The sequence below is a fragment of the Triturus cristatus genome, chromosome 5_2, assembly GCF_964204655.1.
Source record: "Triturus cristatus chromosome 5_2, aTriCri1.1, whole genome shotgun sequence".
NCBI lineage: Eukaryota > Metazoa > Chordata > Amphibia > Caudata > Salamandridae > Triturus > Triturus cristatus.
This window is the reverse complement of record NC_140588.1, coordinates 339,438,960-339,452,011: the sequence shown is the minus strand read 5'-3', so window position 1 is coordinate 339,452,011 and position 13,052 is coordinate 339,438,960. Positions and strand designations below refer to the sequence as shown.

Sequence of the window (13,052 nt, the reverse complement as noted above, 5' to 3'; positions counted from 1 at the left end):
CTGGGAGGGATTCACAAGGTGAGGAATCTGCAGATAGAAGTATCTATCAGAAATCATTTTTTCAGGTATATATATTGTAGTTTACATTCAGTAGCAGTTCCTCCTGAAAGGACAACCATACAATACTAAATGGCATGGAAATGCATCAACACAATACAACCCATGCCTTGCTCCAACAAAATCCTTGGGATGTCAGCATTTAACAATGAATAACCAGATTGTGTGTCCTAAATTCTCATCTTAACAGTCAAATGTTGCATTGCTAAGGGTTTCTCAAAACCCACCAATCAGTCAAGAGTGAAACATAATATTTTCTGGAATGGAAGTAGGCATGTTTATGGCATTTTTCCTTTCAGGGAGAGCAGAATCGGCCACAGAACAGGAGGTTGCGTGTCTTATTGTGTCTGATAAAAAACAGGAAAGGATGGTTTACAATGAATCTTTGCACAATGATTAGACATTCCACCATCATGAAAGCTGCAGTTGCAGCCGCAGCTTCTGTGCCTTCCTCGTTCACATCCACAAATGCCTTGTGAACCACCTTGGATAGGACCAGATCATTACTATCAGACATTCCAGAGAAATCAGAATTGACAACATCAAATGCATCCCTCATTCCCAAACTTTTGAGGGATGATTTCAGATCATAATTCTCCTCCAGCTTAAATCGGGGTAGATATAGCTCCACCTCATCAGTCTTCATAATTTCTGGGTTTGTCCAATCTGCAAATTTCTCATAGGTAAGTTGGTGTTCAAGCTGGAAAAAAAGACAAGAACTGATTTGCAAAAGAGAGCATACATTGCTAGTCAACACACATTCTATTGATTTTAACAACTTTATACTTTTCTAAATGCCAACATTTTCAATAATATGTAGACTCAGAAGTGCAAAAGCTCTTACTTTGTAATACAGCTGTGTTAGCCACAAAATCCCTTAAAATGACAAAAAGCAGTATGAGATAGGATGAGAAAATTTAAGTCAGAACTACCTAGATTAACAAAGCTTTAACAAGATTAGAAGCAGATTGAAAACCTGATTTATTTAAATATGTCACATAGGTAGTGGCCAGTATTTACTAGAAACAAATACTCCTATATGTGTTTTTCATCCTAAAAAAATACAACAGACACTGACTGCCTTGAGAAAATATGAGGCCTCCAAAATTTCCTCAAACCAGTGAAAACAGTATTGGAAGACAACGCATTTATATCAAAATGTGTATTATCTTCTAAGCCCTCCAGGCCTAAGCTTCTACTTCCATCATACACTGTCTCAGAAGATACAATCTTTGTAATTTTCTTCGTTCTTCCACAGCAAACCTACAAGAGGTACCAAAATTCATCAAAAACATAATTAGTGGTCACAGCTTCGCACTGTACTTGGCCAAGCTATGGCACACTCTTCCGGAAGCAATCCGACATGAATCTACCATACTTTTAATTTAGATGTTCTGTCAAAACCTGGCTGCCTTTTTTTTTTTGCAAGCTTGTCTATCATCTCAAATACTGCTAGCATTGCCTGCTCCTACATGTCTAGCACCAAGAAACCAGGGGTTAACAAATACATTAGATTAAAAAAAAAAAAGCCCTTAACACGGACTAGTTATTTAGGGTTGCTAGTTTTATGGCTTTACTTATGGATGGTGTGGGATGGGATACACACAAGTAGTATCTACAGGTCTGGCTTTAGAGATGATGGCCCTCGGTGGGACAATCTTGGTGGTACCTCCCAATGACCTCCTTCTCCACTGATTCCCTCACTACCACCCTAAGCAGTGCTCGTCATCTCTCCAGAGCCCCTCTCTTATATGTATATTATTGTTTTTATAGCACTACTTATACCTGTGTACGGTGTCAGAGCACTTTACTTCTCACACACACACATTGTACAGAGACAATGAATCATATATGTGTAAATCAGTGTATAGGAAATGTTACATAAGACAATGAGAAAAAGAAAGTGTAGGAATCACACGTCATCCATCATAGCAGGCAGTATATTTTAAGGGCGCTTGTCTGGATAAGCATAAATTCAGGATATAAAATTTAGCATGTGGCTGAGGTTGGCTTTAATAATAAGAGTTTACTTCTACCCAAAGGAACCCTTTTTAGCAACAGTAGGACAATGAAAGACTGTGGGAAAAAACATAATGTTTAACCTATAATTTGCAGTTTGCATGCAGCTGTTTGATCATAGTTAATATTAGGATTATAATTTATGACCTACAAGTAACAAAAAGTTCCCTGTGACAAAGGCAGAAAAAAACTGAGCTATCCACATAAAATAAAGTTCTGTGATGTGCATAGTACACGTTCTTTGCAGCAGGCATACTAACCCCTTGTGCGGCTTTATTTATGAGTCAAAACTCCCACTGGATAACACTCTGATCTATCCCCAGCAGGACCATTAATCACCAGAGTTATCATGACACCTATTGTTGCCGGAAAATTGCTGGACACACAACACATCTGCAGCAGGTACCTTTAAACCCATAAAAGATATCAAAACACAGCAATCCCCAAGCTCTGCGCACGGTGAGATGGCATTGGTTGCACAGCCCGGAGTATCTACTAGACTATGGCAGAGAAATACGTCAAAACACAAATGTCTTTCAGCAAGTTGTACAGGAATACATGTTTTGTGAAACAGTATGCATGGGTGCCTTATAAAATGAAGGGCCTGGGTTCAGCGCAGTGCACATACATGGTAAATGAGTGGGGTCGGTACATAGAAGATGTAAGCAACTTTAGCAACTCGAAGCCTGCCAAGAACTCAAGGTTCAAGAAGTTATTGTTTTATTGAACAGTATTCCTGCCCTAATCCTGCAAGAAAATATTATTGAGCAGTATACTGTCCTAATCCTGCAATAAATTAAACAAAAAACAACAGGGGATTGGGCAGTAAACTATTCCAGATAACCATGTTGTGGGCTTCGTGATTTTCATTCTATTAGAGAGAGACAATGCCACGGAGATGTTAGTGGAAGTGCCTACTCTCTTAGGCTCTCGTGCAGGACAGACGAGAAATAAATTAGAATGTTCCTTGAAGAGATGGACACGCACTTCTTTTATGAACATCCTTTGTTTGGATAAGTTATTTTCTGAAGATGGTTCTGGCTTTAGAGGTGGATGAAATGAGCCACACTTTATTGGGGTAGTCAACCCAAGAAAAACACAGGAAGTTTTCAGTGCAGAAAGAGCACATGAATATGTGCCCTCTCTTCGATCCCAGGTTCTCCACGGTATGCCGGATCAGAATGTACTTGGAACATTTAGAATTTTAGTTTGAAGATGTAAAAGTTGTATGTCAGAAGGTGCGTGCATGTTAAAACTCCTTTGTGCTGCCAACTAGTCCTTATCGCAGTTCCAGTTTGGTACTTTTAACTAAAAAGAACTGTTACAAGTACAGTGCACCAGATCTGGAATGATGTGTTTGCATTACTCCAAAAAATGTTTTAAATGTTTTCATAAGAACACTTAAATACACAATTCCTACATTGCTTGGAATGGCCAAAGCGTGTTCTTTCCAAAGACATACCTCTTATGTATCATACTATGTGCTTTATAATTCTAATATAATACTATTTAATTTGGAATGTTCCTGTAAAAGAGATGAGAGTATTTATGCGTATGTTTACACATGTTCCAGACTTTGTTGTAGAAGAGTCCTTGTGAGGTCACCAAAAATGAACATGTGCTGCTTGTGGGGAAAGGACTGGAAAACGTAATACGCTGATCAATTTGCCATGAAATATTATTTGTTAAAAAACTGGGAACTCATTTATGATATGATATGCATTAAATTGCCTTTTTTTTAGCCCTAGAATCACCAGTGGGTGCAAATCTTCCTACTATTTTAAGAACTTCAACAACAGTAGGTTTTAGTAGTAGGATTAAGATCTGTAGATCACAAATATTATTTGGGTAGGCGATAAATATAATAACTTGTTGCAAGTTTATGAAATAAGGAATATTATCATTAGTGCATTATGATTTTAAAAGTTGTGAATAATTTTTTTAAGTAATTTAACTGAGTTTATTTAAAACCATGACAATAGAATAAATATAAGATACTTCCAACAGTAACAATTGAGAAACAAGTATATACCTAAAATAAATAAAGAATAAGATGTATGAACCCTAGGTCCAGTGATCATTAAAGTAAGTAAAATATATGTTATTTGGAGGGCATGGGAAAAGAGCCTATATTTATATAGACATTCGGTTTTCAAACCAGTATGTGAATCCTGGCCCAGAACTCAATGCAAAATTGAGGAACTTATTAGTCACAGGGCTCTGAAGGAAATCTAAAGATGTCTATGATTGTTATTTAATTGTGATATAGTTCTGTATATAATTGTCAAAAATTTAACCAGACCAGCCATTAGCATGCCGACTTCACCTTTAAAAATAGCCTGAATGGTATTGGAAAATGCCTGGAGGCCGGAGGCGGCTCCCCCGCTAAAGTGGAAAAGCGTCCCCTCACTGCTTTTCAGCAGTGAAAAATCAAAAATAAAATGATGATAACAAAGGTTATCATTTTATTTTTCCTCGCTCACCTCCTAAAGTCGCAGGCAGGGTGGGGCTATCCATTGTCATACAGTGCAGGAAGGAGGAGTGGCGGCACTGCTTCAAGTGCGCATGACCGTTTGACTGGCCGTCAAAAGCTGTCCGAACCATTGTGTGCACTTTGAACTCTCCACCCGAGCTGTTCTGCACAGCCGGGTGGAGAGCAAGTACAGGGTTGTAATGAGCGCCTAACTAGGGTGCTCACAGCAATCACGGCGCCGCTCTCGTGCTGGGTAATACCAGCATGAGACAAGCATCTGGATTGGCATAAGGGAGCCTGTGGCATGCTGGGAGTCGAGGAGCAGAAGCCAGAAGAGCACCGACGCTGTAGATGGTAGGTAAGCATTTTTTAAATTCTGCTACCTGCTCTGCCCCACCCCCCTGCACTGCCCCAAAAGCCGCCGCTGCTAAGCGTTGGAGCCAAGTATCGGGCCTGGCTGACAAAGATTCTGGGAAGCACCAAGGGAAATTGATGCCCTCAAACAATTTCAAAAGTGGCATCTAATGCTGTAACTGTTATTTTTCCATGTTTGCCTTAGTTCTCCCACTTCTAACGACCCAAATCATAGCTGCATAAATATCACTTTTACCTGCCACGATGTTGCATTTACTTAAAATGGCAGGCACTAATAAATGAATGTCAGTTATCGACCTTATTTATGTTGTATTTGCCCAGATAAATGTCATTTGGCAGATTGACAGGAGATTGCACTGTATATATTTTAAGACAGCATGCACTAGTAGTGGTTGTGCAAATATGTATCATTCAATTCCCTGACTGTGTCACAATTCAAGCTGTTTTTGAAAAAAGCACGTGATAATTGCTCTGCACGGAACCGGAGCAGGATCAATTATACACCCTCCAACTAATGCCAATTATTGTTGTCGACAGCGTGTTCTACAAAGTCAAGTGCATGGCTTTCTGATCCCTGGGATTTCTCGTTGGCATGTAGTTGTGATCACCAGCGCTGCTATAAAATTGCTTGGTGCTGCTGTTCATTCAATGTTGTTCAAAGTCTGGCTATTCTCGTCAATGCTGAATAATGCAAATTTGGTGTGCTGTGCCAATTATTGTTGTCAAAAGTATTTGCTGCATAGGGTGACCAAATTTTCAGAACAAAAAACCAGGACAGCCATTGACATAGCAATAGGGCTAAATGGTGGCACTGTCAGTACAGTGTCAACATTTAGTCTTATTTCTAGGTCAATGGCTTCTCTAATATATGTATATATATATATATATATATATATATATATATATATATATATATATATATATATATATATATATATCAGGACAGCCATATGGAACACACTGCAGCATGGCCAAGGAAGTCTTTAACTTTCATGCTACAGAAACACGCACCTCTGTAGCATAAAAATTAAAAGACTTCCTCTGCCATGCTGGTGTGTGTGTGTTGCAAAGGGGTGCTCTGCGATTCTGGCCCGAGGTGATGGGCTCTTAAGGGGTTGATTCACCACCGCACCCCTATTAAATCCTACTGTGCTGCCTGAATTAAGTTACACTAGGAGACTCTTTTTAAATAAAACGCTGTTCCCTAATGTAACGAGAGGGCCGGTGTGAACGTGAGCCTTCAGAGCACAGTGATAAATGTGCGTGCTCCCCCGACCGCCTCTCAAAACCGGGACATTTATATAGTTTTGTAAGAAGTGTCAGAACGCCGGGACAAGCATCTGCAATGCAATCGGTCTTGCCTTTGGGAACTTATAAGTATTTAGCTTTGCAACACATTAGCCTGGGTGCTGAAACATCTACTGTTCTTGAACATGGAGGGAAAGTAAGCACCAAACTGCTGACACACCAGGTATGGGAACACATGGAGAGAAATATTGCCTTTGAGCTGGAAATGTTATAGCCCAAAACTCTGTTTTTAATATAAAAGCAGGGCCTTCGGTGGTCATATCACTGAAAATACAAGATTTGAAAAAAATATTAATGTGTACGGGTGCTAGCGGGAGACAATTTCTTTGGACTGACAGGATGATTCATCTGAAAGGTCCGCAGGCGTGACCTGTGGCTGGATTTACTCCACCCCTAAATACAGCAGGAAGCCATCTAAGGAAGTGGTCCTTCAGAGATACAAGAACAATGGGCCGTCAAGCGCTGGCCTTCAAAGGCAGAAAAGATGCGAGTCTACAAGGTGTGGAGTGGGAATGATGTTTACAGACACACAGGGCCGGACTGGCTGTTGTGGGCACAGGGCAATCCCCCGGTGCGCCGCACGGGTGGGGGCCGGTTTTGGGCCCCTGCAGGCCGTTTTTGTTACTGGGCCGTTTTTGTAGCATAGCTGCAAAATCGACCCTGTAACAAAAACGGCCGAAAACCGGCCCTGGCAAAGAGCTCGGCGGCACCCCCAACCCCCTGGGGGGGCCGGCCGAGCACTTTGCCAGGGCCGGTTTTGGTTCCCAGTCCGGCCCTGCAGACGCACGAAAAGCACAGACACTATGGTAGATAGAAAGTGCTCTGAAATCCCTCGAGCAGTCCCCATGCGTAGGCACACTTATGAACCATGAGGGCAGCTATCTTTTTATAGGGTCTGTATCAATCTGGCACACAGGCAAACTGTGGAAAAGGAAACAAAAACACTATGCACAACACCAACAAGGCATGCGTATCAGATACAGACGCTACTTGTGCAAAGACACAACCAGGAGTGCACACAGACACGTAAACAGGAAGCATACAGACACACAGACATGCATACAAACAAGATATCCATAAAGACATGCATGCATACGATGAGCATAAACAAACAAACAATACAGCCATAAAAAAACACAACCCAGATATTCAGACACAAATAAGAAATGCATAAGTTACATGGACGTGTGACACATATACATACACAAAGAAGACTTTCAAATTGACACTCAGACATAAAGCATGTACATGAACACACAAACAAGATATATACACCACCTCACAAACAAGAGATGCATACAAACAGGCAAACAAGACATGCAGCTAGACACGCAGGCATAAGACCTGCGTAGCGACCCAAACAAGATGTGCATATAGACACACAGATTTACAATGTGCATACAGACACAAGGACATAAGGTAAGAATATCTATACACAGACATGGCACATGCTTAGGACAGGATATGAACAGGTCAAACAAACCCGACATGCATACAGAGCCACAAATAAGAAAGGCATACGGAAAGTATATAAGCATACACACACAAATTAAATATACATAAAACAAAACTAAAAAATATACATACAGGCACGCATACAGGCACAAAATCAAGACATATATACAAATAAGCTGACATAAAACATGCATACAGGCACAGTGGAAACACAGGCTCGTGTGCATTAAAGGTGCATACAGATTTAAGAAATGCAACAGACACACAAACCACATGAGTGAAGAGGCACACACATAGGCCATGCATACAAAACCATGAAATACATGCAGGCACAGAGACATAAGGCATGCAGACAGAGACACAAACTCGAGATATATACAGAGGTATATAACATAGACTAATATTAGGCCAGAAGCGAGTCATGCATACAGAAGACACATAGGAACAAACAATGGCAAGATATGGACACCGAAGAGCAACCATAACAAATGCAAAGAGATACAAAGACATAAAAGAAGCATACAGACACACCACAACAAAACATGCAGACCGACAAATACACAAAACAATGTACCCACTGAGCATGTTTACACACAGACAGCACCAACATACGCATATACACAATGTACACAGACACAGAGACAACACTTGGAAAACGTGCAGTCAGTCGTTATACAAAGAGACACCATAGACTGATACACAAACTCACAGGCACACAAACATAAGATAAGCACACATACGCACACAAACAGAATACATAGTCAAACATACATGAAACGAGGAGCACAGAGGTGAGTACAGAAATGCCAACAGACAACACACAGCTCATATACATGACATATACAGAGCACACAGAGACCTGGGACAGTGGCAGGGAGAACTCAAGTCGCAGACACACGTTACTCATTCATTCAGCGCTCCTGGGCAGTCTCCTACAAGGCACAGCTCCCGAACGTGAGCCTTCATTTTTGCTGATAACAGAAACCTGCACAGTACAGTATACCCGGAGACACCGATAGGAACACCATATGTGCGAACGCTCTTAACAAGATGTACTTAGACAGTCAGGACGGGCGTGGAAATATATCTAAACACGTGGAATCTTTGCATTTTAAACAATACAGGTTTTAAGTACTATAAAGTTTCATTTCTCTTTATTCTGAAGAAAAAATTGCTTAAGTTAACGTCTAAATTAAGTTTACGTGAAGTATACGAATGTCGCTTGATGTGTGCTATGCGCGTGAATACAAACTCTATTTACGTTGCTCGTTTGTCTCCTACAGTAACAATAACGATCAAGGCTGATCATCCTGGACCTTGTATATCACGTTTATAACAATGTATTGAATAGTGGGAATCCAGCGTGGCGCACGGCTGCACTTCTCTCTGAAACTTAGCAGCTGTTATATGAGCAGTACGTAAAGCGTGGCACTCTAAAACGGGCACGTGCTAGCCATGCAACGGGAGTCGGGGTGGCGAGAGAGAAGGCAGGGACAGCGGGAGGGGTGGCACTGGAACAAAGTAGTCCTCAAAAAACACACAGTAAAGGGGCCAATAGCCATGGAAGGAGACATGGCTGCCATAAGGCGGGACTAGCAGCCTCTAAAACAATCGGAAGGCAGCATTTAGAAAGCACAAAGCCACAAGCCAATGAAAATGTGAACGAGAGTGTGGGTGGGGCTTCCCTCACCTATAGTGTATACTGCATGCCTCGCAAAGCGATGGCAGCACATTCGTGCTGCAACGCTAGGCGAGACCTAAAAACCAGGACTGTCCGGGCAAATCTGGGACGTCTGGCCACCCTAGTGCTGCAGAGTAAAAATCAAGTGTTAACTAATGCCAGGAACTGATCATAGGCATACAGTTATGGTGGCCAGCTCTGCTGATGTAATATTTGTACTCCTGTTTCCTTTCGGCGTTTCTCACTGTCTATTAGGGCTCTTGTTGGTAAAGCGTTTCGCACCAGTAGCTTGAGCTATACCATCAGATGTGGGTCTAGCTACACCCGAGACTCCTTAATATGCCATTGTGATAACAGCACTCCTATGAAGGTATTTGATAATTCAATACCATTAAAAATTAATCTCTGCTTACAAATACTGAGTAATCAACGTTGCAAATCTTCCCAAACACAGAAAATGCACAAAACAGAACAATTGGATATTCAAGGCTTCTCTGTTTCAATGTTAGTAGTTCTCACTTGTATTCACCCCAATGAGTGCTCACAGTTAAATGTTTGTGCTAAAATTAAAATGTCATGGTAGTAATCCTCCCAGAATAACTCCAACCAGGAAGGTCGGATAAAGTTTCTTTATTCCACATCAAAGATAAGTCTTACCTCCGCATCCCAGCCAGCAACATTCCTAACCCCACGTAATATAACTAGAATTAAGAATGAACAATAACAGAATGAAGAATGCAGCACATGGACATTAAAATATACACACTAAGCAAATGTAATAGTAAATACACAATTGCCCTCCTTTTTAAAAGATTGTTTTTACAACTGTGCTAAGAAAGCTGCAAAAACAAACTACTAACAAATAAACATAGTCAATTTTTGGGGGTTTCTTAATTACTCTGCCTTTTGAAGTAATAATCTCTTTCACATAAGTTTCTTGAACAGTATCCAAAAGTTCTTGTTCAACTGCAAGGTGCGTATCTTTACACCCAATTGCAACATGTTCATTACTTTCAACACCACCATTTTCTGGGACCATACTCTCCGAAATAAGATTTTTGTGGTCTAACCACCAATAGTTGCTAGCTTTAGTTTTCTTTACTATCACCAACTATATTTCTTGCCAAGGAAAGGCGACTCAAATACCATACGTCTAACACAGCAGTGTTATTCATTACTTTTATCACTCTCTTAGGTTCATTGAATTTATTTTCACCTTTTGCTACTCGCACCCATTGATCGGCACTTAAGAATACTTGTTTCGTACCATGTGTACAATCATAGAATGACTTGTCCTGCTCTGGGACTCTATGATAAATGTCTTTACCTTCTGGATTTCAAACTCTACCATTTCACTTTTCCTCATCCAACCAGGATTGATTTTGGAGTACAGTACTCTAGCTCTCATCAATGAAAACAGATCCTCACAAATTGAACTGTGGCAGGTAGTCCCGTATGCCCACACCATTTTCTTAATTTAATCTTCCCATGACATGTTGCTTTTATTAGAAAGTTGCAAAATACCTGTGATGCTTCTCTTCACCACAATATCATTCCCACAGAGATGATATAAAGCAGAAAACGTTAGTTCCACGCCTGATGCTTTTAAACTTTCCTTTCAACTGTACCCCATTGTTGGACACTATAACTGCAGAAAAACTTTTACTCTGATACACTTCATCCAAACGTTTTATCACAGTAGTGCTGTTCACTTTATCCACAATTTCCACTTCTAAACAATGTAAGAACATTTTTATTTTTTTAACAGTTTCATATAGCGGGAACTTGACCCGAATCGGGTATCAGAGCGCTTTACATAGCATCAGTTGCATTACATGAGGTCACATTAATTTTTGTTAGGCACGGGAGATTAAGTGATTTGCTCAGAATCAGGATGTTCAGCGTCCTTGCCGAGACTCAAACCCAGTTCCCCAGATTCGAGGTCCGCCGCCCTAGCTGTTAGGCCAACTCCTCTCCCCTGTCCACTAGAACTAAAATGCATTTGCACGTACCATCCTACTAATTAACAGGTCCCGTGATGTCCAAAGACAGCTCCTCCCTAGGTAATCTAGGACACTCCAAAGAACTTAATAGGGGATTAAAAGTTTTTGGAGATATATCATCACTTTCACATTTAGCACACAACCTGACAAATCTTTCAACTTCTAAATCTACTATGGGCCACCAATACAACTCTTTCAATCTTTTTTGTTCGAGTAATTCCTGAATGACCTTCATGACAAAGGTTGAATATCTTTTCTCCTAAACCTTTGGGAGGAATTATTATTTCTCCACGTAATACAAACAGTTCCTCAAAGCTAAGTTTGTCTCTAACTTCCCAGAATCTTCTGTTTTCATCAATCATACTTTTTTTTCCAAAACACTCCATCTATTTACTATTTCTCCCTTAATTTTACTAAAAATCTCATCCTTACTCAGCTTCCAACCATTCCTTGCCGTCAAAGCTGTTCTGAAGTGCATCATCTCGTGAAATATTAGCTACTGAAAATTCATTCCATGAATTCTTGTCAATTTCCATTAAAGATAACGACATTCTGCTTAAAAAACAAAACAAAAAATATATCGTCTGTGAAATACTTTACACCTGGAACATATTGAATGTCATACCTGTAACCTTGCAGGCGCATGGACACCCTCGCAATTCTAGCAGTGGCCCTCAAAAGTCCATCTGTCATCAATAGCTTAGTCAAAGGTTTGTGGTCACTATGTAGTGTAAATTTCCTTCCCCATAGAAACGTTCTGAAATATTCTAGGGCCCACACGCATGCCAATGTTTCTCATTCCATGACTGAGCACCTCTCTTTTATGGGAGTAAGTGAATGGGAAGCAATCACTGCTACAACTTCTTTTCCATCCACCCCAATGTGGGTTGGCACGCTGCCTAACCCTTTACCACTGGCATCAGTAGTGACAACGGTACTTGCCTTAGGATCAAACCCTTGAAGGTTTGGTGCTCTGCTAATGGAGTTCATGATTTCCACAAATGATTGTTGACAGTCATCATTCCAAACTAATTGTACATTGTTTTTTAGTAGTGTTCTTTCTCATAGCATGAGTTTTTTCAGAACATTTACTCAAACTTTACGTAAAACTCAGCTAGTCCTAAGAATGGCCTATGATCATCCTTTGAGTTAAGGGAGGGTGCATCCAAAATGGCTCTCACCAACCTTTCCTCAGGTTGAATCCCTTTTGAGCTAATTTCATGACCTAAATAAGTCACCTTCCTTTCAGCAAATTTACATTTCGAGATCTCTGCAGTTAAACCTTTTTCCTATAGTACACTCATGACCTTTCTCAATCTGTTATTATGCATTGCTTTTTCACCACTCATAACCAAGATATCATCCTGGAAAAAGACAACTCTGGGCATATCACCAAATAGTTCTATCATAAGTTTCTGAAACACAGAAGCAGCAGACTCTAGTGTATAGGACATACGAGGAAACCGAAAATAGACGAACTGCATACACAACGCCATCAAACTTCATCTAGAAAAATGCAATGAAATTTGGTGATATGCCACATAAAGGTCCAATGTGGAAAATCACTGAGAATTCCTAGTCAAAGAAAGCATTTCGTCAATTCTTGGCACTGGACACTGATCTACAAGTATGTGGTCATTAGGATACCTGCGGTAAACACAGATTCTAATTTGTCCTTTGG

At 40.4% G+C, this 13,052-nt stretch overlaps 1 protein-coding gene across 1 annotated transcript; it reads right to left on the bottom strand.

Annotated features, from left to right (window-relative positions):
• Window positions 1-352: 352 nt before the first annotated feature.
• LOC146822960 (serpin B6-like) lies at window positions 353-11,922 on the bottom strand. Its single transcript, XM_085606341.1, has 3 exons — window positions 11,804-11,922; window positions 1,257-1,320; window positions 353-757 (listed from the first exon to the last, which is right to left on the bottom strand). The coding sequence occupies exons 1-3, from the start codon at window positions 11,920-11,922 to the stop codon at window positions 353-355; spliced, it is 588 nt and encodes a 195-aa protein (XP_085462467.1).
• Between the last annotated feature and the right edge of the window lie 1,130 nt (window positions 11,923-13,052).